This window comes from Bidens hawaiensis, unplaced genomic scaffold, assembly GCF_021521415.1.
Source record: "Bidens hawaiensis isolate Kalapana, Puna unplaced genomic scaffold, B.hawaiensis_p1.1 tig00008376_1, whole genome shotgun sequence".
Taxonomy (NCBI): Eukaryota; Viridiplantae; Streptophyta; class Magnoliopsida; order Asterales; family Asteraceae; genus Bidens; species Bidens hawaiensis.
Genome location: NW_027491594.1, coordinates 409,573 through 434,008, shown reverse-complemented (window position 1 = coordinate 434,008; position 24,436 = coordinate 409,573). Strand labels below are relative to the sequence as shown.

Genomic DNA, 24,436 nt, shown 5'->3' with positions numbered 1-24,436 from the left:
GATATAGTAAAAATTAATATCTTTTTAAAAAAAGATATTATAATGATTAAGAAATAATTTTATAGTAAAAAAATAAGCGGGTCATGGGTCTCACCAAACCCAGATAGTTTTTAAACCAGGTTATAACATCTTATTTATTTGTGAACTCTTTTATCATCAAATCCTAAGTATATTATTAACTATCTTACAATAAATAAAATTAAAATTCAAAAAAATATATAAACATTAGAAACAATTAATGTAAAACAACCCCTTAGTTATGTATAATGTGAATATGCAATTAAGATGCTTCATGCTAGTGTTTTTCTAGTTTTAAATCTGGTTTAAACATACAGTCCTTTACAAGTCTTGTTTAATTCTAAAGTATACAAATTAACTACACCGAATCCTTTAAAATAACTGAGATGCATTTATAGCATAACCTATTTCAATTAATTACTTTATTTATAAAACTAAATATATAAATTTGCCGTTCAAAAAAAATTTATAAAACTAAATACATATTTTATCATTACTTATTTCAATTGACAAGTGATAATCTAGAATAAGAACCTAAAATTCGTTGTGTTTTTTTCTCTACAAAACCATGGAGGCATGAACCAAGAGACTTAACAGAAATCAGAATCAATGGCTTGAATTTGAACCGAACAAATGCCACGCAGCCCACATGCGTGCTTATAAACAGTTGAAAAGTTTCACAAATAAATGAGATCCAAACGGCTTAACTCACAGGCCAGTAATCATAGTTTAGCCGCTTTAACGACTCAGTCCCATTTGAAAAATGAAACCCGCAGTTTAAACTTGTATCATTTATTCATTTATATACTTTTGTCGCTTTTAGAATGTGTAGTTTATGTATATGTATTATAATCACGAACCATCTCATCATTATAAAAATTTTAATGCCAAGCAATGTCTAGCAAAAAACCGTCAAACCATCAATCAAACCGCAAAACCAGCCGTGAAGTATCCCTACTTCACATCTCCTAAATATTCACACACACACACACCAAAAAAAACAAAAAAAAAAAAACAACTTGCAATTTACAATCCTACAAATGAATCAATTCATCAAGTTTCTATAAAATAGTGTAAAGAGACTAAACTGAAGACTCTTGAATATAAATAAAATAAAATAAAAAGAACAAACAAAAGGACCAGTTCCAACCATCCACAACTTCATTTTGAACCCATGTTGTCTTTGAACCAGTAAGCCAATGATCCTGAAGGTTCAGTTTCTATTTGCAGTATTACTTCTTTCATATTTTTTAGTTTCTATTTCAAATTTGATATGTAAAAAACACTCTGCATTAAAAAATTAAAAAAGGAAATAAGACCTAACTATACTTGATATTGATGATAGCAGCCATTCCATTTGACAGTTATGCAGCTAGTTATCGACCGGAATGCTGACTTCCATTACCTGCCCACAGAATACAACCCAAAATTAGTACAAAAGTAAAAATAATACCAAAATATTCTTTAAACTGTTACAAATAGAAAGACTATTGATTAATATGGGTTCTCAAATTTCTCTTATTTGGTCTTTGCAGAAGGATATTATTATTATTATTATTCTAGATATATGTCACATAGTCAAACAATATTCTTAAACCATTAAAGTTCAAAGTTCAAAATTTCATACCAAGAAGCATTACTTTGAAAAGTTCACATTTTTCATATAGAATTGTTCAAACTGAAATTTAAACCAACCTGATCACACATGGGGCAAGTTTCACTCCTTTCCATCCATTCAAGAATGCACGACAAATGAAAATGATGATCGCATTTAGTAATTATTTTTGGATTTTCTTCATCGTATTCTGCACAATAAGAAAAAGTTAGTAAATTTAACAATTAAAACGGATCAAAAGAGGTTAACGAATCACTAACCTTCAAGGCACGTAGGACACTCCTCAGGAGCAACAAAAGGCGTGTTTGATTTTTTTATTTCATCATCAAATTCTTCTGTTATAACAGATTCAACTGCTTCTTTAGCTACATTTTCACCACCGCCACTAACTTTTGTTTCGGGTTCAGAATCATTTGTTTGCACAGGAAGATTATTCTTGTTGGCTGAGTCTTCTCGGTTGTTTGGTGGACCTTGAGGATTTGCATCATATGGTATTGGTGCTGGTGGGAGCCTATAGGTGTCGGGTATAGACGTATCTAGATTTGTATCAACTAACAATCCTGTTGGAATAACTGCAGCAGCACTACTCCGGGCTGGTAACAGCTGGCGCTCTGTAGATGCTACTGGATACTGCATAATCAAGAGTTTGAAATGTTAACAGTTAAACTAAGAAACTATTACTGAGTTGAAAGCAAAACAAGTTCACTAACATGATGCAGTCTGGATGAATCGTTCCATTCTACTCGGTTTGAAGAGCAGCAGCAGCCCATATATACTGATTTGTGTATTTTATTCAACTGAAGCTATTAAAAATAATCTCATTTGTTTCTCTTAGGCGATTATTTCATGTCATACTCATTTAATCTGAACATTCAAAACAAATTTGATATTCAGATCATAGTGTTAACAAATTTGATCAGTAATCCATATGTAAACGAACGAATGCTAAAAAAACACATGCATCATCATTCAGATCACATCATTAATCTAAATATTGAATATCCTAAAATCCTAATCATCATACAGCATCTGATTACTCTTATCAGCAGGAAAAACTGAAGATGTAGACTCATAACAATAAACCTTCAAAATCAACATTCAATTCAATATATCAGTATATCACCTATCCATAGTATGCACTTAACTCAATTCACAAAGCACGATTACTATAATCGATAGATGTCAACATCAATATACACCGGCTCGATGCAAAACTGTAAATCCTTCATGATTACACATCGTGTGAGCATAAACAATAACCAAAACCTAAATTCAGTCTCTAGAACAACCTGACTGTTGCAATCAAATTAAACTACTACTGCAACTTCATAATCATACTTGATTCTCTCTTAATAACACATCACCTATCCATAGCATACACTTTACTCAAATTCACAAAGCATGATTATTATAATCTGTATATGTCAACATCAATACACGCCGACTCGAAGCAAACTCGTAAATCCTCCACAATTGCACATCATGTGAGCACAAACAACAATTAAAACCTAAATCCAGACTCTAGAACAACTTCACTGCTGCAATCAAATTAAACTACCGCAACTTCATAATCATACCTAATAACAAACACATCACGAAACATTACGAAACAAATCGAAGTTAATCAAAACCTAATTCCAGACTCTAGAACAGCAAATTAAGCTACCGGTAGGAGTGTGAAAGAAACAGAAAAAACCAATCTGAAACCGAAAAAACCGAAACAAAAACCATCGGTTTGGTCTTATGTTTCTGTAGAAACCGAGCTAGCAGTTCGGTTTTGGTTTTGAATGTAATAGAAACCAAAAAATCCGAACCGAACCGAACCGAATTTGTAGATTTTTCTTTTTTTATTTTAAGTAATTTCAAAGAATTTAATAAATATGCAACACAAATACTTTTGGCCAAATGTATAATAGTCTATTAGTTAACAATTAACAATATTATTTATAACTAAATTCATTAATCATTATCTCCGGCCAGCTTTCCTTGCGGCCTAAAATTTTCAAGCTCATGGACAAAAACCGAAACCGAACCGAAACCGAAAACACCGAATTTTTGTTTTCGGTTTGGTTTTAGCCGAAAACCGCACCGAACCGCACCACGCACACCCCTAGGCGTGCGGCTACCTCAAAATCAGGCAAACATAACAAATGAAATCGAATATAATGAAAACCTATACCTAAATCTACAACAGCTGCACGTTTGCAATCAATTAAGCTACGGCTACCTGAAAACCAGACCTAATTTCTATAAATAACAGATGACGGAAACAATAGATAGCAATTAAGCTTCGTAAACTACAGGACGAATAAACACATAGTGAAATAATAGTAGGTATGTATGTATGTGTGTGTGTGTATACCTTCAATGGAGTCGTGTACGTTCAGTTCAACCGAATGATGTGTATTCAGTTCCGTGTGATCGAAGGATTTCAAAGGAATAATAATAATAATAATAATAATAATAATAATAATAATAAAATTAAATATAATATAATATAATGCTTTATTATTATAATGAAAAAAAGTATGAAATTGTTATGAATTACCATTTTATTATTTGGATGACACCAATTATTTGACCTCACCGACAAACCTTTTACATGCACCAATTATGTGTTTTTTGTCCCCTCCCAAATAGTGTATATACAGTTGATTTTGTACTATAAATACGAGGTGATTGTAACGAAGATTTGCATCCCAGTAAGACTAATAATTCTTACTTTTCTTATTCTCTTGTCTCTTGTTAACTCCAAAGTTCATATATTATTCTAATAAGCTTGTTATAATTAGAGCTAATATTATAACAGAAATTAAATTATAATAACTAATAAGGCTCGTCTTATGAGGTGATGACGCGTGTCAATTCTGTTGAATTTTGAAAAATCAAAGGCTTAGTTGGGTGACTGACTTTTAACAACCTCTATCTCCACGCGCTTCTCTGGGGCCCACAATTATTTATTCGAGGCTTTGGATCCTTATGGTCTTAGCCTTAGGTTTGAAGTCTGACTCAAAAAATTTTAGTTTTTTTTTTATTGTGGGTTTTTTAATTGATGGTGTTAGAAAAGCTCGTTAGGGTATTTAAGGGTGGTTTCAAACGATATTCAGAAAATATCAAGGGTGGCCTCTACAACAATGTCAATTGATTTATAGGAGAAATCATTATGAATTAAACGTTCTTTATACGTGTGAAATGATTGATATGATATAGCGAGAGGTATATATCTAGTAAAAAAATAATTTTGGGCGTTTTCTGTTAACAGGGTTGAATTTTCTTTATAGTTACGTAACTTCCGTTAGAATGTGAGGAAACAAGTTTAAGGGCTAAAACTAAGAATTTTATTAAACTACAAGGATGAGAGATATAATTAATCTTATTTTATAAAGAGATTTTAAAATTTATTTATAGGAATTTTATATTTCTTAATTAGTTACTTTGTTACAATATTGTTCTATTAAAACAACCTAAAAATGTGCTTAATGATATCAAATTCTTATTCGTGTGGGTGATATGATCGTCTTTGTTCGACTTTTGCGTATGGATTAGTGTATTCGCATTAGTATTTACTTTCAATGCTTGAGATTAGTAAGATTTTTATTTTTTTAAAACACAATAATTGCAGTGGATAAAAGTTAAAGCATACGGATCATCTTTGTATTAATATTGAAATTTTGATTTTAAAAGTTTTAAGAGATTAATACTAATAATGCACATTAAATCAAAATATTGTGTATCATGACATCAAATAAAAAAGGTTTTGAGTATTAAAATCATGGCTTGCCTAAAACTTACAGCTTATAGAGATGTAAAAGTTGAGAAAGTCAAGTGACATTAGGGTGTTCGGGGCCAAGGCCGTTCCAAATCGGGTACATGTGAACCAATTTGGTTTAAGTCCCTATCATTTCGGGTTCTGTTTTCATAGGCAATTCTCCATTGCATTTTGCCATTTTTGGTTCATCAAACGGAAAGGAAAGAGCGAGGAAGTGGGGATAAAAGAGAGAGAATAAGAAGTGTGAACCGGTGTGAACCAATTATTAAAGCTTTGGTTTCAAACTTTAGATCGTTGATGTTAATCTGTTTTCCTTTTACTGATTAACTCACATACCCATTACCCTCTAATAAATAGTGAAGACTTTTGTCTTTGGTTTTCGGTTATATGTGTTTCACTATGTAAAATTTTTTTTATGTAAATCCATTAATTTAACTAGTTATAAGTTCATAACAATGCATTTTATTTTCATTAAGTAGTTAGATTATTTTGTGATTATAGTAACTAGTAAAAAGTTATTATTCTTCATAAATTTTAAAGCATGTTAGAAATTATGAAAAAAATGTAAGTAGAAAATAGTAGTATGTTCATTGGAATGGATTTCTGGCGGCACCATGAGGAAAAACAATGTCTTTTTATCATTCCGATTCTTTTGATTTCTCGAATTGCCTCACATAAAATTTCATTATGATCGTGATGAAAATCCTGACTGTCACACCCCAATATAAGGCGGAAATGCCGGCGTGAGCCGATTGTTCACAGTTTGAAGATCCTATCATAAACAAGAATGTGGCAATATCTATTAAATTAATTATTTCAAATAACAGTGCACAAATATTCATAACACAAACAAATAATAACAAATAATCCAAACAAAGTTTAAATAAAGATCATCTCCATTAAGTTCCCTGTGGTCGTTTCTAGATGTTCTTCACGTCAAACGTCAATTCAAAAGGCAACCTGTATATGCGTAGAAAATAAAAGAGTTTGTCAACAACACATGTTGAGTGAGATGATCACCAAATTTTGGCACTAACAATAATATATGATAATAAATAATAAATGATAAATGTTAAATGCACAAACAATCATATGTGAGTAATAAACTAATAATCAATCAAACCATAAACAAACCATAGACATGCTAGTGTGCCATTTAACCGTTGCCATGCAAATGGGCATTGGTTGCAATGATTGACTGAGATTGTCGGTTTACCATCGCCAAGCGAATCGGGCTCCGGTTACTAAGATGACGTATGATCATACTGACATGCTAGACTTCAAATGGACCTCTACGAAACATGATAGAATGTAAACACATAAGCAAATAGCAAATATCATTTAATTGATATGCACGCAATAATTATCTTTACGAGTTTGTGTGTGTGTATATGATAGAAAATATGAATAGGTACGCATATGTCCCCAAAACGTTTAAAAAACAGTAAAATAAAGGGGAATGATCAAACTCACCTTAAATCGAAGGCAAGTGAATAATAATAATGATAAACGAGTTAAGGATTAAATGGATCGTCTTCTAATGCGTCGAATGAAATAAACCAACTGAACATCAAAACGTTTAAAAAACAGTAAAATAAAGGGGAATGATCAAACTCACCTTAAATCGAAGGCACGTGAATAATAATAATGATAAACGAGTTAAGGATTAAATGGATCGTCTTCTAATGCGTCGAATGAAATAAGCTAACTGAACATGAAACTTTGAGATAAGACAATATGAGTAAAAACAAACTTTTTGCCGCTGGAATCGTTCCAAACGGACGTCTAGAACTCCAGTTATGATAGATTAAAGTATTAAACGTTTAAGTGAGCTGGTACTGACTAGAACCCGAACAACGATTCGGAAGTCAGGTTTTGGTCAGTAGCTTTAAATTATCATTACGAAAAAAAAAAAGTCTTCTGGACCAAAAGTCGGTTCCAACCAGAAGCATGAGAAATTGACTAGTCAAAGATGTTGACTATTATGCCCTTAAATGGGTTTGAGTCCAATTGACCACCTAGACTTCCTCAATCGGCAAAATTGATTGAGGGCTTTTGTTCTAAAGATAAAAATCTATAATATTGAAGAAAATAACTTACCCGAAAGATGAATGGAACAAGAGATAATCGAGGTCAAAGGGTCTTGAAGCTTGAAAGTCAACGTAGGCTTGAAGAACTTGAAAAAACTAAAGAAACCGACAATGGAGTAAGAAGAATTTCTTGGGATATAGATATGGGGCTGGTATTGAAGTAATAATTTAGGGTTTTATGATATACCTTGCTTAAATGTTAAGGGTTAAGGCTTGTTTATTAGGAAATAGCTATTTTAGGAAACCGAATAATCAATGAATGACAAAATCGGATATAATAAAATAGAGATTTTGACTTGGACAGCAAGAAAACGTCTTGGGATCTGTAATAGCATGTCTTGGAGTTTAATTTTCGTTAATTTAATCGAAAATATGAAAGAATTGGTAAAATTAATCCTTGTAGTTCCCGAAAATGCGATTTTTAACCGTTTTAAGCGATTTTAAAGGTAACTAAGGACTATTTGGCATGAATGCATGATTAAAAGTTATGACATTATAACATAAGTTAAACAACGTTAAATACCAATAAATACAAGTTTTAAATAGTTCGGGAGATCCGAATTACATTCCCGAATCGGTTTAAACATAAACGAATACAAATACAAAAAATCCGAGATGTTACACTGACCATTCAGATCTCAATTTTGAAGAAAACTGAAAACTCAGACCGTGTAACGGAATTATTATGCTAGTTAACTACTATCATATTATAATAGTCAAATAACGTTTTCACAACCAATTATATCCATGGTTTTAACTTTTTAGGTTATTCCTTATTCTAATCAATTATAATGCAACTGGATATAATGTTTTATCAACCAATTACTACAATTGTATGTCTCTCTCTCCTTGTTTGATTTGATGTTACTAGTTTTATTAAACATGTATGTGATGTTTTGCCAACCATTAAATGTTGCGTGTCTAACTTTTTATGTTTAATATGATATCATAATGAGCTTTTAACACTGCATATAACAATTCTTCTAACTAAATAAGGTTATATATATTATACTCTAATACATTTAGCTGTTTTCATTGTGACGGGATGCTAACATGATTAATGTGTGAAATCAAAATTTATGGATTCAATGCATGTAAATGTAGCATTTTGTTGTTAAAAAAATATATTATAATACATTTGGGAGACATTGTAAGAATTTTTCTTTTATTTTAGTAGTTTTATAAGTTTTGATATATAGTAGAGCACTTGATGTATTCATTTTAAGTAATAACATTTTTTTAAAGGATAAATTGTATTTTATAAGCACTTACAATTCGTATAACACTAAGTACATATAATATTACAAATTTAATAAAAATAGTCATTATTATTATTTAAACAATGATAACACTCAAATATAATCAGTGTTTAAGGTAAGTCGGGTTAGATTTAACTTTTAGGTTGTGCATTGACGCATTGTGGTTTAACTAACAAATGATAGTTAAAACGTCGCATCAACACCATGTCAACCCCCAAAGACATTGAGGCTTTCATCAACCCACCCTTTAATAAACGCATTACAAGTTAACTAGGTTTAACTACTTAAAAAAAAGTTAAATGGGTGTTAGTGAGGGGTGGACCCCACCTTTTTGAGCCTTTGGGGGGATATCCGGAAAGGGGGGAACGGGGCATGATGGTGTTGGCCCAGACGGATTAAACAATCAGATCAAACAAACAAACAAGCGAACAAACGAACACAAGATATTTGGGTTGATAACCCTCGACTCTTTTCATATAATCAAACAAACTTATCAAACGAACATAACTTCATAAACATAACAAACTTACATGGAGAAGAGACTCCTCTTAACCCTCTCTAATAAAACTAATAATCTAGACATTATTTATAAACCTACTAAAGTTGCTCTCAAAGACAAACCTAATTTGGAAAATAAGGCAAATTTATTCTAGAATATTCCTAATTAAAATAAACTTACAAAACAAACCCTCAACTTTATTAATAATTCAAGATTATTCTTCGGATGGTGGAATGGTAATTAGCGTACGCACAACAATGAGACTTAAGAATTCGCTGTAAAATGCGGGCTACCCACCAGTATAACAACCATATATACCGTTAAATCATACTTTATCGACCGATAAGAATCCATATTTAAAATATGACTTCAAATTGTGCATTTCAAATTTGTAACCGAGAAATAGAAAAAGACAAAAAGATGAAACCGGTAATAGCAGGTAAACTACCGGTGACCCAATAAGCAAGATTGTGTGTGATTGACCGTACAATGTCTTATTCATTTGCAGGTTGTTTTCCAATGGCAGTTGGTAAGCATTTAGTGTATGTATAATAATATATTAATATATGAACACACACACTCTCTCTATCTCTATCTGCATTCCATGCTCTCTAAATTCCAACAACAAAATCTTACTTGATATACATTTACACTCTGCTTTGCTCAAATTCAGTGTTATTTTTATATCAGGTAACAAGTTATAATATACTTATGTTATTTTTTCAATGCACTTTAATTTATTTAGCTTAAAGTTTTTATATTGAATTAAAGTTTTTTCATTAATATTTTGTGATTGCATAATTTCTGATTTCAGTGAAATTAATTTGGGATTTATTTTTATATCTTTTAAAAGGTTTCTTATTTTTAAATGGTAAAAGAGGGTTAAAGTTAAACTGAAGTTGAGCTGCTTAAAGATCCAGTGGTAAAACTGGGATTCAGTATGCAAATTGCTTATATTTATATTATATTATGGTTATCGTGTTATATTATGTATTATATTATTAATTTATTATAATTATACCCATTTTGTTTGATTCATTTATTGGTTTCAAATTGAATCCGTGAAGGGTAGGCTTTGTGGGTCATTATGCATTCAACATTCTCTTTAAAAGTTTGCTGTCAGATGTTAAAGATTCAATTTTTAAAGCTGAATTATTTAAAAAGACTCTTGATTCTTGGTGGGTTATTCTTGATATTGTAATCCCATATCAAGAATTGTAAAAGTTTAACTAAATTTTGAATCTTGAGCTGATAAAGATTCAATTTTTAAAATTGAGTTCTTCAAAAAGACTCTTGATTCTTAGTGGGTTGTTCTTGATATTACAATCCCATATCAAGAATTGTAAGAATTCAACTAAAGTTTGAATCTTGAGCTGATAATTGTAGTCTTTTTGTGTTTCTTGATCAGGAATTGAGTTGATCAATATTCCCATTTGGGTTCATTCAGTTTCTTGCTCAATGTAATGGATTAGAAATTTAGAATCTTGGATAGAAGTAGTGGATAAACATTGAGACAGAGATTCATAATTGTGGTCCAAAATAAGATTAATGATGGAAACCGAGTTATATTCTTCTCGGGTTTTTTCACCTTTTCGTGACGAAAGTGGGGATGAAGAGCTTTCTATTCTTCCTAGGCATACAAAAGTAATTGTGACAGGGAACAATCGAACAAAATCGGTTTTGGTGGGACTGCAAGGTGTTGTGAAGAAGGCTGTTGGTCTTGGTGGATGGCATTGGCTGGTATAGTTTTCTTTATTCTTTTTATTGCTTTTGTTTACAACTTTGTTACTTTGAATCTTTTGGTCACTAATTGAAGAGAAAAAGGAGGGAAAATAGCATGCCAAAAAGATGAATATTGTACATGATGGGGCCATCAAAGTTTGGTTTTGTTCTAATAACGTTGTTAGTAGTAGTGGTGGTTTTATGTTGCAATTTTTTTAATAAGTATAGTGATGATTGTTTGTAACTAAAATTGGTTGACTCTCTGTTTTTATTTGAATTGTAACAAATTATGGTCACATGCCATGAAAAATTGTAACTTTTTGTTTATTCTGGTATCAAGATGAAAATGACACATTTGCCCCTCATCACTACTACAGATTGTTGTATGAAAATTGCAACAATTTTTTTCTCCACTCCCTTGTATCAAGTTAAAAAGACTTATTTGCCCTTTGTCACTACAAGTTGTTGATTATGTTAATTATAGTCAACTAGAATATGTTATAGGTATCAAGTCATCAAGAAACTGAAGTTCTTTTTCTTGAGATTTTGGGTTATATGTTTTATTAATTCAAAATTTTAAACTAATTATTATTATTATTACTACAGTAGAAACTCGATAAATTAATACTCGATTATTTAATAAACTCTCTAAGATAATATTTTTTGCCGGTCCCGACTCGGGGATAGGGTGCTAAATTAATAATTCGCTAAAATTATAAGATAATACATTTTTGATAATTTATTTAGACCCCATATAAAATATAAATTAATAATTCCTTATATATAGCATATTACATGAATGATTTATGAAGGTTTCTTGAAAAATGACTCAATTGTCTTTTGTGTTTTGTTGAAATAAATTTCCCCTTGAATCTCGTCTCTAATTTTCCTTAGCATGGTAAGAACTTCTGGTGTTGTTTTCTCATAGCTCAACAAGAAATTGTTCAATGTGATTGCCGCTTTAATAGCTTCGTTTCGCGAAGGGGGCTCCATTGTAGAACTTTCATCATCTTCTTCATCGATATCATCTTTATTAATTCCAATAACGCTTTCAATAATTTCTTCATCAGTCAACAACTGTGCAACTACATTTTCTTCTGGGTGAGTCAGAACATTATACTATAAATTAATAAAATATTCATTAATAATTATTAATTTATCGATTAATTAATAACTCTTTTAATTAATAAATTTTGGTGGTCCTAAGTGTATTATTTTATAGAGTTTCTACTGTATTATTCATAAGTATGGTAAAGTTTGTATACACCCGTTGTCCAGCTAACATTTGCAATAATTTCCATTATCGGGTGTCGAACGACATCAAACCAGGACCACTTATCTTTTTGGTAAACTGTCATGTGTATCGATATATTTATTCATCATTACCGTTAAATGTTAAAATTCACGTCAATATTCATTATGAGATGTAAAAGTTGCAACCTTTTCTTTTCTTGGAAAACTTGAAGCTAATATGTCTTATTTTCCCATTGTACTAATTACATACTTGTATTTTATGATTATTAGAGCTATTTTACAATTTTAAGTATTTGACTGATAAATAGTCAAACTTTGACTAGGTTCTGAAAAATGGGATTGAAGTGAAGCTGCAAAGGAATGCTTTGAGTGTTCTTGAACCACCAACTGGTCTTGAAGAAGATGATGAGTACGAATTAGATATTTCAAGCAGTGACTCTGATGTTAATGAGTTCAGTAAGTTTATACAAAGTCAAAACCTTGTGAATTTCCCAAAATACCCCTAAAAACGGTTCGGTTATAAGTTGGTTTGTTCTTCATTGACAGCCACCCCTAATGAGTTTAGCAAACTAAGCAAGCCCAAAGTTCGGTACACAAGACCGTGGGGCCCATCTCCATCTATGAAGTCTGGTAGTCAAACTGAATCCAATATGCACACGCGTTATCCTGTAAGTTGACTTTTCTGGTCAAAATAAGCATATTTGTAGCTTCAAATTCATTGTGATGAATTAAGTTATTAAGCTTTTGAGATAATTTGATTTTGACATCATACATTGTAAGACATTAGTCTGTTTGACCTGAATATTTGACCTGCATATCCAAATATGTGAATGAACAGAAAGTTAACTTCTCGAAGCTGGGAACCAACACGCTATGGCGATATTACAGTACATTTAACCTCGTGAGTCTCGTATATACAAACTATCTACACACTTGTCTTTCTTGTTTGGTATTATTCGTATAGTTCCTTTTATTTTATGATTTTTTGTTCCTGTTTTAGGGAAATAATCACTCTGATCCAACAAAGGAACAGCTGGTTAATGCAGTTCACAAACACTTTGCTTCCCAGGTCCTATTATTATTATATACAAACGGGTCGGCCTGTGTCAAAAGCACAAATTCAACCTGTTAACTTGCCAATTTTGTGACCTTTTACTGATGACAGTGATGTTTTATTTGGCACAGAAAGTAAGTGAAATGGAAGCCATAATTGAGTTCATCAATGCAGCCAAGAGGCGAAATGGAAGAAAACATAGATGTTGATCTTGATCAGCTATTTGTGTGCGCGTGCATGTTATTTGTGTGTACATACTAGTATTATCCTAATCAATTAGCGTGACTCTTAGTTGTAGACAACTTAACCAGAGATAGAAAAGCTTGTTTCTAGCTTTCGGTTATATATAATCGTTTCTTGTTTCCGTCCATGTGTAGATTTGCTCAGTTTGAGTTTTCAAGTTATGAGCATAAGATAGTGGTGGTAGTATGCATAATTGAAAGAGTATCAAAATAATATACATAATAAATTCAATGCAAATGTATATATTGATTTAAGTGATCATTATTTATAAAAACTAAAAAGTTAATTCATCATGTTAAAGCTCATTTCAAACAACAGTATCATACTGTATCATCCTGTATACATATTGCCAATAAAATACAACAGCATGCACTACAAAAGTACCAATATGTACAAGTCACTGAAGCTGTCAAAAAACCATCCTTTTGGTAGGTTATTATGCTTCATGTACATCCCTTTTATGCTCTAAAAGCTCAGACAAAGCAATCCTCATCTTCTCGACAGAAACCGGTTTCAACACAACTCCATCCATACCAACTCTCAATAAGTTCTCTTTTGCAGATTTATCCGTGTTGCCCGTAAGTGCAATTATGAGCGGTTTTTCATTGCGTTTTGGGAATTTATCTTGCACAAGTCTTGCAACATTGTAACTTTCGGTTCCAGGTAACACCACATCCATGATAACCACCTTGTGGTCTTTGGTTATAACCTGTAAGCACTCTTCACCTGAGCTAACCACGGTTACATCACAACCGAGGTGCACCAGAAGCCCCTTGGTGGCTGTTCGGCTAACCCTGCATATGTAAAGTTTAAATATGTATGTAATGTAATGTATGGATGGATGTATCAAGTATCAAGATTTGAGATATGACATGACTAACCCGTTATCATCGATGACTATAACTTTGAGTCCTTGAAAACTTGTTTGACCAGGTTTTGGCTGAAGTCTCAAATGAGGGAGTCGGGATTCGTTTAAACGTGCGGGAAATCCAAGTTTTACATAAAAGATAGCGGTAGATCCTTTCCCGATACCTTCACTTTCAATCCATATGTTACCTTCCATAAGATTCACGAATCTGTAACAACCATAACACATAATATATTTATTCTTAAAAAAGCTAAAATATATTTTTTTACAACTACAAGTAAAAACTGTATACCTGTAACTAATTAACTAACTACATATAACATGAAAAGTAGGCGTATTTGTGTAACTCACGAATACAAACGGGGGCATGTTCGTGTTCGTTCGTTTATTTTTAACCGAACAAACGATCAAAAACAAACAATTAAACAAAGTTTTATTGTTTGTGTTCGTTTGTTAAGAAAGCAAGTGTGTTCGTGTTCTTTATGTTAGCTTGTTAATAGTATAAAAGAATGGTTCACGAACGAACATAGTTGAACATAACCGAGCGAACGCCAACTAAAAGTAAAAGTGAACCTCAATATGTTGGGCTAAATTTTAATAAAACTAGACTGTATTGTAAAAGGTGATATTTAAATTTCATAAAACTAAACTAAACTAAACTGTAACGGGTCTGTATATTTTAAATAAATATATAGATGAACGAAAACGAACGAACATAAACAGGCATAAATGAACATTCATATACGAACGTTCATGAACATAGATAATGAGCGAGACATGTTTTCATATTCGTTCGTATAACAAAATGACCAAAAAAAATGTGTTCATGCTCGCTTGTTTATTAAATACACAAGCATACACGAACTTCCCGCCGAGGGGTTCATGTTCGAGTCATTTACAGGCCTGATGAAAAAACTTATTCATAGAAAGAATTTAAACTGTTGAAACATACTTCTACTACTTTTTATACATCAAATATATTTTTTTTAATTTGAATAATAATTTATTTATATTTTAGAATATTTACATCTAAAAAATAATTACCTTTTACAAATGGCAAGGCCAAGACCATTGCCACCTGCATTTTTACTTGCTGGTGATTTGCTTTCTGTAAATTTCGTGAATAACTTAGGAATGTCTTGTTGGCTGATTCCAATTCCCGTGTCTTTCACCTACATGAGACGAGTGCAGTTAATAACCGAACCCAAGACGTTAAACATGATAACCAAATCTTTAAGGTTCTTATGAAAAAACGAACCTGAACACGCATATAGAAATTATTATCACCAGGAAGCGGAAAGAAGTCGGGAGCTCGTGGGTCCCTCAAAGAATCTGGTTTTGCCATGATAGCAGAAATCGAAACGCTGCCCTCTTTCGAGAATTTAACAGCATTCCCAATAATATTTAGAATTATTTGCATAAGTCTCTTCTCATCACCAACTGCATATTCTGGTAAATCTGAAGATAGACTCAATGTTACAAACAACCTTTTCACTGATGCAACCGGCTTTATCAAGTTTAGAACCTGAGAAAATAAGTACAGATGTTAGTTATCTGATTAATTATAATCAATATCAAACAGCACAAATAAGCAATACCTCTTTGAAGAGAGAATGAAGGTTAAAAGTTGTTAAATCAAGTTCAAGGCTACCATCTTCCAGTCTGGAAAGATCTAGAACATCGTTTATTAAGGTGGCGAGTAGATTACTACTCTTGAGGATGGTTTCAACCATGAGGCGTTGCTCAGGGGTCAACTCGGTTTCTTGTAGTAATGATGAAAGTGCAATAATTGCATGCATAGGTGTTCTCATTTCATGGTTCATAACTGCAAGGAAATCATTGCGTGCACGCACTGCTGTCTCGGCTTCTCGTCTTGCATGATCGAGTGCCACGTTTTGCTCCATGAGCAAATCACGGGCTCGCATGGATTCTTCTAGAATTGCAGCATGTGAAAGAGCCACGGCCACCTAAATGATAGAACAGTTAATGATGGCATGGCAGTTGATGTGTATTAACTTTGACTGACTCTACATTTTTCCTCAATTTTGGCAACCAACTTTAACAATGGGCAAGTCAATTTTCGGCTTAAATTTCCAAAATTGTTTACATGACAATGACGTCTTATTTTTCATTTTAGTATATATGTGCATGCTATGTCGAATTATATAACATAAGTAAAAAAAAAGATCAGTTTTCATGCTTGTAAATAATTCCATATAAAAAGACACCCACTTCTTTGCATATGTGGGCATCAGACGTGGCAGTTGACATGGCGCTAACGTGTGCAAGATCATTATATTATAGGTAAGTTAGTTATAAATTATGTCAGTTCCTAAATAAGAAAATAAATTGTTAGTTGGTTTCTATTTTGCACCTAATTCGAAGTTGGTTTCTAAAACGGGAAAAGAAATTGATTGGCCTGTTTCCATTTGGTGCTGTTTTCCCTAAAATAAACCCAAAATATCTGGGTCCGGTTTGGTCGATTTTAGGCTCAAACCATACCAAAACACGGTTTTTGGGTTTTTGAAACTGTTAGGTTTCGTTTTTTCGGCTTCCGGTCTTCACAACAGTTTCGGTTTTGCCATTTGGGCTTAAAATTTTCGGGCCGAAAAATGACCCCAAAAAATGAATTCAGGCCTGAAACTTTGGGGCTAAGTTTATTGTTAACTATCGATTACTTTATTATTACATATTTGGGCCTACAAATTTTTGCTTGTACCATTTATTATCAATAAAACAATAACAAAAGCCAGCTATTTCGGTTCTTACACGTTTGGATCAATTTTTAGTACATGCAAAAGCGAAACCGAACTGGAAATTTGGTTTTTTGAAATACATAAAACCAAACTGTTGGTTTGGGGTTGGGTTAGTCATTTCAGTTCAGTTATGTCAGTTATGTTAGTCACGGATCAGTTTCTTCGGTTTCATGCACACCCAAGTGAGCGATTGACCTACTAAATACCAAATTAGAAACAAATCAAACAACACCAGCTTGAAAAAAAAAGAACAGAAGTGTTGCAAACCTGATCAGCAACAACTTCAACAAGCTCCAACTCATGAACATGCCACTGTCTTGCACTATCAGACGGAAGCATCAAAACCATTAACGCGTAACGTTTGGTCGTAAGTTCAGGCCAATCATAAATCTGAAAATTATTAAGATGCAGAAGTGGGACCCGCACAGCAACAACCTCTCCAAGAACATATCTACCAGAAGACGGACGTAACCGAGCAACAGGACTATTTGGAGAAATTTTAACCGCACGATTCGTACTAAAAACTTGATTAATTGCAGGAGACTGAATCGGAACTGTAAACCCAACGGGGTTTTGATGGTGAAGAGTGTATGACAGCTGAAGTTCTAAACCGCTTCGTGTTGGCATCCAAAGAGCACACTCTTCTAACCCTAACGTTCTCCCCAATTCAACAAGTGTAGTTTTTAAAATAGTGTGTCGGTTAAGCGTGCTTCTGATTTCATGAGTCAGCATTCTAACATGTCTCCCTGTTTCTTCTTGTGTTCTAATGATTCCCATTTCACGGTCCAGCTCAGCAGCTTTGTTTTTCAAGAATAACTCTCTAGTTTTCACACTAAGTAGATCGGGAATAATGTGAACCAACATAAGTGCAGTTGCACATGAGACTGCAGCGGTTAAGACTTTGGCAGTTGTCATAACGATACCTACTGTTCTTGTGTGAGTATTAAAGGTCCACAAGTTAATAAGATGTGTAGCTCCACATAGAACAATAAAAGCACCAAACTGAACAAGCACCCATCTATATGGAAACACTGCTGATTTCTTAACAAAATATATTAACTCTAGTGGGATTGAGAAATAAGCAAGTGCAATGAAGAAATCTGATATGTACTGGTATTTCATTAAGAGTTCATCAGCTGGCCATTGTGGCTCTATGCAATTGCAATCCATTGTAAATGGATAACTTGTGTTAGAAGTAAGCTAATTACAGTTATGAGTTATCTGCATAAGAAAAAAGAAAACAATATAAATGATAACCGTATTAATATCTATTAATACTCCACATATCAAATGCATACTGATAATAATAATAATAAAGCAGCTAGTTCTCTGTAACCATCACTAACGAACAAGTTTTTTTACTTTTTTTGGAGCGGCGACTTTCTTATGTTTAGACCACCGCATTCCCCAAACTGGAGAGCCTGTTGCCCAACTCTGGCAACGGGTTTAGGTCAAACTCAAGTAGTATAAACATTTTGGCCATCACTAACCAACTAGTATAAACATTTTGCCCTAACTAACTAAATTAGGTCAAACTGAGCACAAATTCCTAATTAAATTGCAGTCATGTAGCATAACAGTAACTAATTAGACTAGAGTCAACAATTAGGGCACCAATTCCTCACAAATTGACATAGACGAATAGTCTGATCTGGATGAAGTCAACGCAAATTAGGTCAAACAAGCGAATATGACAAGTACCTTCAAGTAGAGGTAATGAAAATGTGAAGATTTGGTGGTTGGTTGAGTAAAGACGACTGCGTGGGCTGGCTTTCATACAACTACAACTACCATATCTATATATGTCTTCTTTGGTAGTTCGGTTAATCAGACCACAAACTGGACCACGTCGAACGAACCAGCCAACCCCTCTGTTATTTATATTTATGAATGGACGGCAGGCAACTAACCAAGCTTGCTTTCGCCCACACCTTATTGATTGATTGGACATAACGCCACCTATGCCGCTTTTAATATTATTTATTAATATTACTAATTTTTATCCATGTATTACGGGATTGTTTTATATTTTTTTTCATATGTAATATTTATATGTTTTTTTCCGGATTTTAATTTTATTTATTATAATGAAGATAATAATATACTTAAAGTTTGATGATAAAAGGGTTTCATAAATAAATGAGATGTTATAACCCGTTTAAAAGTTATCTAGATTTGGTGACCCATGACCCGCTTATGTTCTTTTACTATTAAATTGTTTATTAATTACAAATAATATATTTTTCTTTTTAAATTGGATATTAAATTTTAGTATATCCCTATTTTATAGAATTTTCATATCAAATAATTGGTTAGATTAATTTTTAATTTAATGAAATGTATAACCCATTTAAGAGCTATCTGGTTTTGGTAAGACCCATACCCATGAATTTGGGTAAATCAATGAGAGGCCTCCATTTAAAAATCAAGAAATCTGGTGGCTTTCATAAAAGGGGGAGCGACCACATCACGACACATAGGATTTTTAGGGTTTTCGTTTATATATATTATAGATATTCTTTTTAAAAAAATGGATATTAATTTTTAGTAATTCCTATTTTATAGGATTTTCATATCAAATATTTGATGAGATTAATTTTTAATATATTGAGACATTAAAACACGTTTAAGGGCTATCTGGGTTTGATGAGACCCGTACCCGTGAATTCGGGTCAAATATATGAGAAGCCTCTATTTACAAATAAAATCATCAAGTAGCTTGAGAAAAAGTAAGAAACAATTAGGAAACTTTTAAAGATTTCATTTATATATATTTAAGATTAAGATACACTATGGGAATTGAACAAACATTAGGAAAGATCGATGTTATGTGAAGTTTTCTCTTAAAAAGTAAATATGATCCGAAAGACTGTTGTAAAAGGATATACCAGTCTCTTTTGTAAATATCATAATATTATTATCTATAACAATTTACAAGTTTGGTGTCGTAAAGTCTTTGTTGGGCCACTTTACGGCACCGAATTGGTGGTATTTTTTTATTTTTTTTTTCTTTTTTGTTTTATTTTAGTTTCAGCATGTAATGAATGTAATGAAAACGGATCGAATGCCAATATTGTTTTTGTTCTTTTTTTTCTAATTTTGTTTTAGTTAGTACCGTGACAAACGCGACGGAAATCAACCGAATTTGCCTAGACTCACCGTGTTTTGTTTTAGTTCTATTACCGTAATGAAAACCGATCGAATGTTGATGTTGTTTTTTTCAGTTCTAGTACCATAATAAACATGACGAAAACCGTCCGAATTCGCGTAGGCTCACCACCTCAACGTCCGGGATCGATAACGGGGCTTTACCAATAACCGTGTTTTACTGACCGAAACCACACCATTGGTCCACCCCAATTTTTATAATTTTTTGTTTTATTATTATTTTTTTTTTGTCTTAGTTCCGGTACAATAACACACGTAACTGAAAACGGCCGAATTCGTGTCGATTTACCGCATTAAAGCCTAGATTTTACCATCGCTCGGGTTTTACCGACCTGCTCAGCGCAACGTGCCGGGATGAACACTAGTTATTGATAAAAAAAGTTATTATTGTGTATACGGTAAAGATTGATGTGATATAAAATTTTGTAAACAAGAGAAGTCCTAAATGTTTGACTGATAAAAAATATAAGCCTTCGGTGTTGATTTTTTTTAATTAGTTTATCATTTGCTTAAAAGTTAAAACTTAAATAGCTTAATCGTACTTAAATAGATAAATTTATTTTATTATATTTAATATGACTATGACATTGGTATATGATTAAAAAAATGTTTCTAAAAATTTAGTATGCATTGAACTTATAACGACGCCTCTAAACTATTTAAACAATGAATCACTTCACTACGAATACGTAAAAGCCACTGCAATGATAGTAAAAATCACTACGAAGGCACGTAAAACCACTACAACAATACTAAAAACACGACAATAATTGTAATAACGTATAAAACCTACTTAAAAAACGAATAAATGTAAATCTTAAAATACACGTTTTGCAACCTAAATACTTCATATACTTTGCATTCATTTCCACTTATAAATAAAACGACTCACTCATAAATTTATGCTATCTTAAAACATATAGCATGATTCACAAAACTTACCCATTAGTATTACTTCTCCATGAAGGCATGAACAATAATATATTATCTAGCTAGAGCATGTAACAAGCTAAAGATTTTGTTTAACTTCCCACGTGGTTAGTTTTGTCAGGTCTTGCATCATATAAATTGAAAGTGAAAACAAAAAAGAGTTTTATAACAAAAGAATTATATTTGGTTTATGATACGTTTTTTATTTTGTTTATCTCTATCCCTAATTAGAGTTTATCTTTTATCTTTTTATTTTCTTTTAATACGAGGTATAGTTCAATAGTAATTAGGTATGTATATGTATTTGTATATTTCACCACTAGGATAGTGACATGTATTACACACAGGTGAAAAATATTTCAAACATAATAAGTATGTAGATATCATAAGATTAATGAAATGCAAATGTCATGTTTATAACTAAAAATAACACATACTAAATGATATAGTGAAATCAACATCCAAATTATCTTGTCTCATACTTACTAAAATCAACATTCAAAACATAGAAATATTATAAAAAAAAATTAACTTTTACGGTAACATAAAAAGTAAATACTTAAGAGAAAAACTTGCAATCTTTAAGGAATACTTGGTACTATATAAAAGTGTGCGTACAAAAGTTTTTAAAAATTTACCGATGTTAATTATGGTGGTAGATTTGATACTTGGTGCTATAGATAGAGATACAATCTATTTACCAAATTGTGATCGTGTAACATTGTTTGATGCAAGAATATCTGGCGGTGTGTTGAAGATCCAATTTACTATTATGTTTAGATTATTAGAAATTCAACTATAACAACAAATGTAAAAATGTAAAACGGGCATACTAGGGACACAATGGGTGAATGAAGAATATGTTGAATGCCTACTTAAATTTGGAATATGAGAAACACCAAACATATTATATTCATAAGTGTCACCGATTATATTAGTATAACTTACAAATGTGAATGTGAAAGCAACACACTTAAATTATATTCACAATGTAAGGAATAAACAAAATACATACATGGGACGATAACGCCAACAATAAGATATGACATGTAGTTATATGTATACCCATCATAACACATATTTGGTGTATTCTGATAAGTCATTGAGTTTGTATTATTTGAAACATCAGACGATGGAATCATTTGAGTTTGAACTACATTTGAAAGCATATTCTGTTATTAAATGTATACATACATAATAATATTAAAAATTTGAAAAACACGATTAAAATAAAGATATATTATGGAATAGGATTATACAATTTCAAATTGAAATACATACCATTTGGATTGTAGTTGTTATGAGAAGATGTAGATCCTACCGGCTTCCGCTTCTTTTACGATGTAGACATCTTTAACAAACATCAACTAAATTGAAAACTTGAAAAAACATGGTGATTTATTTATCTAGAATAATGATTCTACTTTTAAGTATGTAACATTAACTATAATTGTACTAATATTAGAAATATAATTATACGAACCCGAAACCCGACCCTATTAATAATTCGGGTCAACCCGAATAACCCGATTAACACTTTTTTGTCATATTTAACCCGACCCTAATAAGTTTATTCGGGCGGGTCAGTTAATCGGATTCGAGTATTTTAAACACCCCTATGTCTATATATGCTGGTCATGTCATGACTTTATTTATAAGTTACATAAGGCAACTTTTGTGTAACTAACCATCGTAAATAAACTTTTTTATTTTGTAATATACATAACTTTTACCGAACAGATCGATACCACCAAACATCGATGTTGATATTTATTTTTATAGTTTTTGGTTTCAATACGAGTCGGTTTTAGTAGTTTTTTTTTCACTAAAAGTACACAAGCAACTTTGTAACTCGCAACTTCATGTTTATAATAAAATATAGACAGAATTACAAATTTTGTCCTTTAAAAAAAGCCAAATTACGGTTCGTGTCCTTTTCTAAGTTTCTTTGCAGGCGGTGTACTTTAAACTTTTTTTTTCTACAAGTTATGTCCTTTACGCTAACTGGGTTAGAAAAACTCTGTTAAATCCCATCACGTGAGAAGCATGTGAGGGTAGTTTTGTCTTTTTGCCTACCTGCTTCTTCTTCTTCTGTTTCTGTGCTGCCTCATCTCACTTCTCTCTCTATGTTCCTCAAACACCATCACCACCGCCACCATAGCTCCGCCACCAGCCACCGCTCCATCTCCGATTCCCTCATCCACAATCGTCCTCAATTCTGATTCGTTTGGAATTAGGGTTCTATCACAAAACACCTGTTTTTAGGGTTTTAATTTCTGATTCGTAATCGTTGGTGGTGGGTCCGATTCGTAACCGTTGGTGGTGGCGATGGCAGCTGTCTGTTATAGTTGTCTGTTATGGTTGCTGATTATTGATCGTCTATAATTGAGTTGAGCGGACGGTGATTGTGTGAGTGTTTTGCAAGCTGATTTACGGCCTGCTTAGGGTTTTGCAAGCTGATCCTTTCTCCGATGATGACGTGGCACTGATCAATCCATCTTGACCGTCACCTTCATCGTCATCATTGTTGACCATATTTTCCTCCTCTTGCGGCGGCGCGTGAGCTACTTCCTCCACAACACTCGGCGGCGCGTGAGAAGAATCTGGAGTTGGAGAAACTTTATTCTTCTTTCTATCCTTCTTATTCTTTTTGTTACTATTATTATTATTGTTGTTAATCAATCCATCCTCATAAGCATCAATGATTTCATGAATCAGCTGGCGGTTTGGTGAGCCATCCCACCGGACCCAGTAACTAGTGTAACATGAAAAGCAGTAGCAGTTGAACCTCGGAGGGTGGCTTCCGCCGGCTCCGGTGTCGCCGGATGACGATGAAGGTGTTGATGATGGGATTGTTGGTTTGAAGTGATGTTGATGTTTGGTGGCCGGAAATGGATGCCGGAGCTCCGACGAGTTTTCCGGCGGGATGTTTCTGCCCTTGTGATGAAGAAGAAGCAGGGTAGGCAAAAAGACAAAACTACCCTCACATGCTTCTCACGTGATGGGATTTAACAGAGTTATTCTAACCCAGTTAGCGTAAAGGACATAACTTGTAGGAAAAAAAAGTTTAAAGTACACCGCCTGCAAGGAAACTTAGAAAAGGACACGAACCGTAATTTGGCTTTTTTTAAAGGACAAAATTTGTAATTCTGTCTAAAATATATAAATTTAAAAGAAGAATCTGGGATTTA

General features: G+C 32.6%; 3 protein-coding genes across 4 annotated transcripts; 1 reads left to right on the top strand and 2 right to left on the bottom strand.

The window, feature by feature from the left end:
* Positions 1–1,262: 1,262 nt before the first annotated feature.
* LOC143637694 (putative E3 ubiquitin-protein ligase RHB1A) lies at positions 1,263–4,101 on the bottom strand. Of its 2 annotated transcripts, none has more exons than XM_077105023.1 (5): positions 3,996–4,101; positions 2,344–2,497; positions 1,894–2,263; positions 1,714–1,823; positions 1,263–1,423 (listed from the first exon to the last, which is right to left on the bottom strand). In XM_077105023.1, exons 2-5 carry the CDS (start codon positions 2,401–2,403, stop codon positions 1,391–1,393), a joined length of 573 nt encoding a protein of 190 aa, XP_076961138.1. In that variant the 5' UTR covers positions 2,404–2,497; positions 3,996–4,101; the 3' UTR covers positions 1,263–1,390. The 2 variants fall into 2 exon arrangements, with proteins under 2 accessions (XP_076961138.1, XP_076961139.1); XM_077105024.1 differs by lacking the exon at positions 3,996–4,101 and adding an exon at positions 3,861–3,938.
* A 6,433-nt stretch (positions 4,102–10,534) lies between these two features.
* On the top strand, positions 10,535–13,636 carry LOC143637693 (uncharacterized). Its single transcript, XM_077105022.1, has 6 exons — positions 10,535–10,990; positions 12,550–12,682; positions 12,773–12,894; positions 13,065–13,127; positions 13,227–13,295; positions 13,412–13,636. The coding sequence occupies exons 1-6, from the start codon at positions 10,799–10,801 to the stop codon at positions 13,487–13,489; spliced, it is 657 nt and encodes a 218-aa protein (XP_076961137.1). The 5' UTR covers positions 10,535–10,798; the 3' UTR covers positions 13,490–13,636.
* Positions 13,637–13,820: 184 nt separating this feature from the next.
* On the bottom strand, positions 13,821–18,364 carry LOC143637717 (ethylene receptor 1-like). The gene is made up of 7 exons (XM_077105039.1): positions 17,415–18,364; positions 15,990–16,358; positions 15,650–15,916; positions 15,436–15,563; positions 14,405–14,599; positions 13,897–14,317; positions 13,821–13,848 (listed from the first exon to the last, which is right to left on the bottom strand). Exons 1-6 carry the CDS (start codon positions 18,315–18,317, stop codon positions 13,960–13,962), a joined length of 2,220 nt encoding a protein of 739 aa, XP_076961154.1. The 5' UTR covers positions 18,318–18,364; the 3' UTR covers positions 13,821–13,848; positions 13,897–13,959.
* Positions 18,365–24,436: the final 6,072 nt, after the last annotated feature.

What these genes read in the sequence shown, in the direction of transcription:
- LOC143637694 (XM_077105023.1), bottom strand. Translation starts at nt 2,403, where the DNA reads ATGGGCTGCTGCTGCTCTTCAAACCGAGTAGAATGGAACGATTCATCC. An exon ending in ATTCATCCAGACTGCATCAT is followed by an intron (nt 2,264 to 2,343) that starts GTTAGTGAACTT and finishes TTGATTATGCAG; the next exon opens with TATCCAGTAGCATCTACAGA. An exon ending in CTTGCCCCATGTGTGATCAG is followed by an intron (nt 1,424 to 1,713) that starts GTTGGTTTAAAT and finishes TTCTGTGGGCAG; the next exon opens with GTAATGGAAGTCAGCATTCC.
- LOC143637693 (XM_077105022.1), top strand. Translation starts at nt 10,799, where the DNA reads ATGATGGAAACCGAGTTATATTCTTCTCGGGTTTTTTCACCTTTTCGT. An exon ending in ATATGCACACGCGTTATCCT is followed by an intron (nt 12,895 to 13,064) that starts GTAAGTTGACTT and finishes GTGAATGAACAG; the next exon opens with AAAGTTAACTTCTCGAAGCT. An exon ending in ACAAACACTTTGCTTCCCAG is followed by an intron (nt 13,296 to 13,411) that starts GTCCTATTATTA and finishes TATTTGGCACAG; the next exon opens with AAAGTAAGTGAAATGGAAGC.
- LOC143637717 (XM_077105039.1), bottom strand. Translation starts at nt 18,317, where the DNA reads ATGGATTGCAATTGCATAGAGCCACAATGGCCAGCTGATGAACTCTTA. An exon ending in TTCATTCTCTCTTCAAAGAG is followed by an intron (nt 15,917 to 15,989) that starts GTATTGCTTATT and finishes TTATTTTCTCAG; the next exon opens with GTTCTAAACTTGATAAAGCC. An exon ending in ATTTCTATATGCGTGTTCAG is followed by an intron (nt 15,564 to 15,649) that starts GTTCGTTTTTTC and finishes CGTCTCATGTAG; the next exon opens with GTGAAAGACACGGGAATTGG.